Source organism: Phalacrocorax carbo, chromosome 3 (genome assembly GCF_963921805.1).
Source record: "Phalacrocorax carbo chromosome 3, bPhaCar2.1, whole genome shotgun sequence".
Classification (NCBI taxonomy): Eukaryota; Metazoa; Chordata; class Aves; order Suliformes; family Phalacrocoracidae; genus Phalacrocorax; species Phalacrocorax carbo.
Window position 1 is genome coordinate 25,758,424 of NC_087515.1, and position 7,500 is coordinate 25,765,923.

At 41.1% G+C, this 7,500-nt stretch overlaps 1 protein-coding gene across 6 annotated transcripts in view; it reads left to right on the plus strand.

Annotated features, from left to right (window-relative positions):
• The window catches only part of PROX1 (prospero homeobox 1), a 50,044-nt gene that overhangs the window by 9,998 nt on the left and 32,546 nt on the right, over nucleotides 1-7,500 (plus strand). For all 6 annotated transcript variants that reach the window (XM_064446225.1, XM_064446224.1, XM_064446223.1 and 3 more), the window contains one exon: nucleotides 6,248-6,355. In XM_064446225.1, the coding sequence (XP_064302295.1) occupies nucleotides 6,248-6,355 (108 nt within the window). The remainder of the gene's footprint in view (nucleotides 1-6,247; nucleotides 6,356-7,500) is intronic.

A 7,500-nucleotide genomic window follows, 5' to 3' on the forward strand; every position in this document is an offset into this window, starting at 1 on the left:
GGAGAGGTGATCAAAGGGGCATTGCCTTCAGCCAGAAACCATTCCAAGTCACGGCTGCCTCCTTTCCCTCCTTTGCCAGGCCAATGCGCGACCTGTGTTAATGGTGTCGTGGCTGGGGCTCACAGAGAGCCATGGTCTGGTCATTGTGAGCCTTCAGCCCTCAAGCGCGTAAAGGAAATGAAGCACAAAAGACACAGGTACTGATATATTCAGGCTGCATCAAGTTCTTTCCCCCACCCAGAGGTCTGTTCCTCAGCCCTTGTGCAGCTGCCTGCTATGCATGATTAACCTCTGTTCAGCCATACACAGAAATCTTTTGTCCTAACATACACAAAGCAAATTATTTTGGAAAGCTAGAGAGAACAATTAAATATAAAACTTCAGCTGTATTAAATTTACAGGACACTTCCCCTGCGTAAAAGAAAGATGATAATAAAATCTCTCTTTTTAGCTCAATAGCAGGCTTTAGTTAGGGGGGAAAAAATCCATCTCTGCCTTTATTTAGGCATATCCAGACATAGTAATGATATTTTCTCTTTTTTTTGTTGGTTTTTTTTTTCCCTGGAAACTAGTACTAGATTTTATTTTTTTCTTTTTTAGCAATAACACCTCCCACTCCTTGCATCTTTCCCCCTAATGTGCTTTTTGGTCAAAAGATTTTTCTTCCAAGTACAGTCGTATGAAAAGCGAATAAAATACCGTGTCTGCACGATGCTGAAATTGAGGATTTTGAATGAAGGGTAGATCAACATTTTATCCCAGCTCCAAGACCCCAGCAGAAGGCAACAGCACAAGCACAGAGCCTTATATGCAGCTAATTTCGTTCCCCCGTTGATGAAAGTAATTGTGGATGAATAACTCTGCCCCTCCCCGAGTAATGGTAGTGGTGCTGAGAAACTTGTCCCCTTTCCAGGGGTAGCTGGTGAAAGTGGATGCACAAGGCTGTGCCCCATCACTGGGTGTCTTATAGGCAGTTAATAACTCTGGTGGTTTTAGATTAATTTAACCACATTTTACATAGACGTGTTAAATCCTCAGGAGGGTGCTGCAGGGCTCGAGACCTGCTTACCCAGACTTCCCATCCCTCCCATGGCAGCGGGCACCGCTGGGACGAAGGCAGGTGCTGTGGGTCCAGAGCCCATCACCACCAGTCTTTGATCTAACTCAGGTCAAGTCTGAGTCAAGAATTGCTGCTGTCTGACCTGTATGAATAGTCCCATTTCTATAGGGGGAAGTGTTCCCAGTTTGAAAGCACCTTCCTTAGCTGTTGGTATTTTCGAGGGCCAGCTGGTAGTGGACATGATGTTTGAGGGACCTCTCTCCCAAAAGAGGATCTCTCTGTTGCATTGGTAGGAGGGGTATCTTCTCCTCGCCATATATGTTGTACAGCAAAACAGAGGAGTCGTTCTAAATCCATCATCACTCACAGTTATGCCAGTTACTTTTGGATATCCAAACTGCAAATCTCTCCTGCATATTGAAATGCAAGATGTGATGCTCAGAAGGCAGTCCTCAGGTCAACAGGGGTGGCAGCCGAGGGCAAGACTCAGGCCAGAGCAATTAAGTAATTTCTACCAAACAGTACAGTGGCATACTAATTGTTTCTGTATGAAGGTAGTTCTCCCGTCCTGGGAGAGTTGTGAGCAGAGGCAAAAAATGCCCAGCGTGTGAACTAGGAGTAGTTCTGGGGCTGCACATGATCCTGCCCACCCGAGGAGCAACCCTCCCTTGCCCCTGCCATTTCTGCCCCTTCCTCCTGCTCAGGCTCACTGGCAGTCGCTAACAGAGCTTGTTGCTTCAGCCGAAACAGGGGTGTGAGAGTCTTAGCCGGGGGAAGTGCGGAGTGGAATGACTCCCTTCCTCCTCCCTTGCCCTGCTTTTTCCCCTGCCATTGTGAATGTGCTCTGACTTTCCCACCTAGACGCTAGTGCATGCTGCAGTTTGATCTGGGTTTAGATACAGAGCTGTTGGGACAAACAGGTTTATTAAGAGCACTCCTACGCAACGTGTACCCTGGTATACGGCTCAGCTGTGGGGATGTATGTTTTTTCCTAGCAGTGGCTTGTTTGTCCAGGTAGCTTGCAGCGTCCAGGGAAAGGTGCAATATGGAGTTCGTTTGTGGTTGATTCTGTTGTGGTGCTTTTATTTTACATGGTTGAATGTGCATATAGAGGGAATGTATTTCTTGAGAGAAGCAGATCTTTCTTCCCTGCAGAAAGCAACATCTGTTTTCCTGGACAATACAGCCAGGATGAGAACATAAGACTAGCAGATACAGCCAAGTTCAGGTTTTAGTAGTAGGCTAAAACACTGAACCAGCCTGGTTTTTGGATTTTTGGTTTTTCTTCTTTTTGTTTTTTTAACCGCCTGTAAAATGTATCTGATCATTCTTTGCTGAATTGCAGAAGGAAATGGTTAATGTTTGTGTATGTTGCTAAGCAAGATAAGATGCACCTGCAGCACGAATTCCCATCTTGGTCATGAATTCAGTCTGTATCTTTGCAAACTAATCTGTTTAATCAAATATTAAGTTTTATTCAAATTCCAAAAGAAACAGACAGCGAATTGTTTTTTCTGCATGGTCTTCCTTTGTCAGGCATCCTCTTTGCATCTCAAGAAAAATAGCCTTGTTCAGTCCCAAAACATTTGCATAGATCAAAATTGAAGCACAACAGTAGTTTGTGTGCTGCTAAGACATCTGTAAAGGTGAAGAAGTTTAGCATGCTCTCCCTGGCAGGAGGGCTTTAAAACATTAGTGAAACTTTCTGCAATTTATTTATTTTTAAACAGAATTCCAATCCAACTGGAATGAGTTTCACAGTCCCAATATATGAAAGCTATAATTAGTGAATTACAACATTTTGAAATGAGGAGTTATTACATCTGACTAGAATTAAACTAATTAAACTTAAAAAAAAATTTGTGATTGTACAGCAAGCTGGATAACTCCATGCTGTTGATAAAACCTGGGTGATGAACAAATACTTTCCAGCCAGACTCTTCTTTGAAGGGTCTTGAAGATGCTCTTAGATACAGCGATTTGGGGCTTTGCTGATTAAAAGCACCTGAGGTGTAACTTAAGAAGCAGCTTGGCTTTGCTAGTGCAGATTTTTTACCTGATGCAGCCTATTCTTACCTCTTTTCCTTCAGCTCAATGCATGTGTGGGCTAGAAAAGCCTGTTAGAGTATTTTTGGGAGCTCAGGCTGAGAGTAACAGGAGCAAAAGATTGTCACTGAAAAATATTTTTGCAGAATAGGGGTGTTACCTGGAAGGACTGAAGTGCAAATGAATCAAATGCTGTGCAATGCCATCCCTGTACTTCTCCAGCTAAAACACTCAAGAGGGTCTATATGTTTCATTCCCAGTCTTTCACTTCCTATTTCTTACTGTTTTGCATTTTTGCTGCTTCTGCTGTTAGGTGAGGCTACGTTGTACTGTGTAAATGCACGACGCTGAGACTCTCAGGTTGTTTGAACACCGCTTTAGGTTCAGCTGCAGTACACTGTTCCTCTGATCTTTTATGTTCCCGAGCAGATGTCTTTCATTAATTTATGGATTTATCATCTTTTCTTTCCCTCCTTTTTTTTTCTTTCCTTTTTTTTTTTTTTTACACCTGGCAGCTGGCTCAAGTTTCAGCAGTTATTGTCTATTTTGCATTACCCATAGAATTGAATGTCATCTGTCTTCACAAAGCTATAGCTAAGAGAATTGAGGCAAGCCACACGAGCTGCTGGGACAGAGCTTGTTTGCGTTCCATTCGGCACCCCTCCTCCCTTTACCTCCTTAATATTTATTTGTGCTCGTTTTCTTTCCTGGCCTTGAATGGGGCTTAGCTCGTGTTCGGTACAGCTGTATGTTTACTGAATCTATTTCATCATGAGTCATTGTGCGTGTGTAAGTATCCTGGAAACAGCTAGTGCTTTCTTGGAAGAACAGTTGCTTTTCAGCCCAAGCACTTAAAAAGGAAATTAAGCAATTGGTCAGTTCAGGTTTTTTTTCTGAAATATAGCAATGGGTTATCTAATTCTTAGCTCTTAAGTCTGTCATTAACTATTTTTTGCTAGATTATTACAGATCATATCTTTTATCACTGAAAAGCGTTAACCTTAGGATCAAGATATACAGATTTGTTGCATATTTGATATCACTATAAGGCTGCCAAGTGCTTAAGAACAAGTATAATTTTCATAAAAAATGGATTTCTGGGAATTTGAGTCTCAGAACATCTTTTAATACATGGTTCATTCAATATCAATATCCTCTGGCATTAGAGCAGAAAATATTTAAAAATCCTAAATGCAGAAGGAATCCAACTGCTTAGACAACTGTCTAATATGCTTAAATCCAGCAGATATGAGAGCTTTTTTTGAAAGTTTAAGTCAATCTTTGAGCTTGCATTGGAAAAGAATATGCGTCAAACCCGATATTAACATATTGTCAGTGTCAAAGGAGCTGCAAATTAAGGAGACTTAGGATTTTTTTTTTCTTCTCCTTATTGGAGTACGCCTTTGGACCCCCACTTTCCTGAAAGGATCGCATAACAAAATGGATGGATTTCTGGCGTCAAAGTTTTGATTTGTCTAAAACTCTTATCACTAAGCAATAGGTGACAGCTTGCTACTATTATTTCACTTACGTATTTTGACAGATGGCACTGCAGAGTGTAATGCTCTTTTAGACTTCTCTATCAGTCTAATGGAGGTAACTGGAGGTTCTTTCAACTCTTTTCTTGGCACAAGAAGTATGTCAGTCATAAATTATCTTCTTTGTAATCATTAAGCATCTAAAACAAAATGCAAGTTCAGCTGAGCCGTTTTCTGTGTACTTCCAGATAGTAAGAGGTTTTTAAACTAATATTGTCAATGACTTTTTTTTTAAAATGCTACATTTTTCCAATATAAAATCAAACATTGTAACTGCAAGAAAGGGAGAGGGCTTCAGCAGATTTCACGAATTAGAGAAGAAGGAATTCTGCTGAAAAAGCCTCGCTAATCATCAGTAGCCTGCTGATAAAAATCAGTCTGGGTTTCCCGTCTCGAGGCCTGGAATGAGATGTTCTGTGCTGACGTGTGCCTGGCCGTAAGGTGGAAGAGGCACCTTGGCTGCAGCGCATCTGTCAACTTGGTTGACCTTCCCCCCACCATAAGGTGTGAACCGAGTGAATTTTTCAACAATTGTGTTTAGGAGAAACAGTCCTTAGAGAAGCTTCTGGGAAGAACCCTTAATTGACCTTGTGGGGGCCACATTGATTTTCTCCACGTGCATCTTCATTTCTGATAAATTATAAAGCCATTAATTTGCTGAGGAAATGGCAGGGCCAGCCTGCGGCACAGATGTGACCAGAGCCGTCCTAGCACGCAGTACACAAAAGAGAGCCAAGAAGCTGGGAGAAAAATCAGCAAGCTGAGATTGTTATGGTTAGCTTCACATTCCCTTGGGAACTCTTTTAGTTGCTTCTGTTTACAGATCTAAAAAGTAATGATGTTTCCAGGATAAATAGGCTGCCTTATAGGGTAAGTGGCCATTTATTGATCCGCTAGCCCACATTTATCGATTGGTTAGCCCCAAATACAGCTTCGTTCTCCGAGGAGTTAACTGTGTAAATCAGGAGACGACAAGTTTGTGGCGGGGGGGATTGAGCGGCAGAGGGGCTCTGCCTACTACAAATTTCGCTTTGATTTGCAAGGCAGCCACTGGAGCAAGGCGACAGCAGGATTAGGGAGATGTTAACTCAAGATGTTAAAATTTATCAACACAAATAAAACAGGTGAAACGTACTGCCTGTATGAAATGTTGCTCAACATGATAAAGTGCCTCCGATCGTCTCATGCACATTAGCTTTATTTCATGCAAGTGGCACAACACTGAGAGAGAAGGAAACTTTAGCTGGAATTGCAAAGGAGAGAGAGAGAGAGAAAAAGCTTCTGATAAGTTTTCTGCGGCACATGCTTCGTGCATTTGTTTCCTTAGCAACAAGTGAACATACATATGGTACACAAGCCGTAAACTTGCAAGATTCCCAAGACCCAGCACCGAACCTGATCGGAAATACAGGGTTTAAGTTACATGGCCTCGCATCCCTCGTTTAGCTATTTTACAGAAAATTACAGTGCAGCAATTTAAATGTTAATATTTTCTCCTGTAGTCTGGGGAACTGTAGAGTATTAAAGGGGCACTTTGCTAGCTGTCTACCTTCAGAATCAGCTTTCTCAAGAACAGCATTTTCCTTTACAAATTCAATCCTACATGCAGGAAGGCTTGTCACCGAATCACTTGAAAAAGGCCAAGCTCATGTTCTTTTACACCCGGTACCCAAGTTCCAATATGCTGAAAACCTACTTCTCAGACGTGAAGGTAAGAAAATCTCCCCTCCCCGCCCTTTCCTTAATGCATGCTCTACTTGCTTATGAAATGGTATCATGTTATCGTATTAGAGATTAATAATATTTCTGGGTACACTAAGGTTAAAGCTGACTTCATTCACTTATGCTTCCTGTTAGGGTGTCCCCTGCTTGTGCCTAGGCGAGGAAAGGGGATGTTTTTAAATTAAAAATAAAAAAAAATCATTGACATTTTAGAGCAAAGTAAGAGTAATTATTACAGTAAATTAAAGAGTTTTCATTATACATATCTTATTAAAAAAGATTTCTGTGGTGGTAGAAATGTACTTCCAAGAACATTTTGGAGCAGTTCTCAAGTGCTCCCTTATTGTTTCATTTCGGTTGGTTTCCTCATATTTGTGCTTACATAAGCAGAGTGTAGAATCCCTTTCTTTCTGTCAAAAAGAAACAGTACATTGAAATTCTCCATGCAGAAGCTGCTTAAAAACAAAAGTGATGATTGTCTCTTATTTACAACTTAATTTGTTGTTGATGCAGAGTACACTGAGCATAAGGAGGATGAATAAAGTGACAGATTCAGGCCACATTATTCAAATGAGGATATGAAAGCTGTCGACATACAGCTGCATCCTCCCTCATTCTACAGAATATTAGGACCTCCTGATTTTTTTTCTAAAAGTAATTGTTCCTTTACATCAACTTGATTTTGTGTTAATCATCTAAGTTTTTAAAAAAAAAAAAATAGATTGAGTTTTAATGATTATAATGCCATACATGGTGTCATTATCTAAGTAACTTTATAAACATTACATTAGCTTAAATTAGTTTGTTACGTTCCCTGCCCCCCCCCCCCCCAACCAAATTACAGAAATCCTTCTTTTAATCACTTTCGGGTTATGGGTTTTTTTGGTCTTAGTGGAAGATTATCCCAGAGGTTTGTGAACTTGGCCCGGTTTCTGCTGATCAGTTCTCTTTGGTCAAGTTTCTTGGCAGTTTTTCCCTTTATTTTTTTCATTTAACGTTGCATGCGCTTCCACATCTCAGTACGCTTCTGCCCCTCACAGCCGTGCCCTTGGAGGTTCCTCTTATTCAATGCCACGCACAGAGCGGATGGTAACGACATTTATAAAAAGGAGGGGGGGAAGCAATACAGGCACT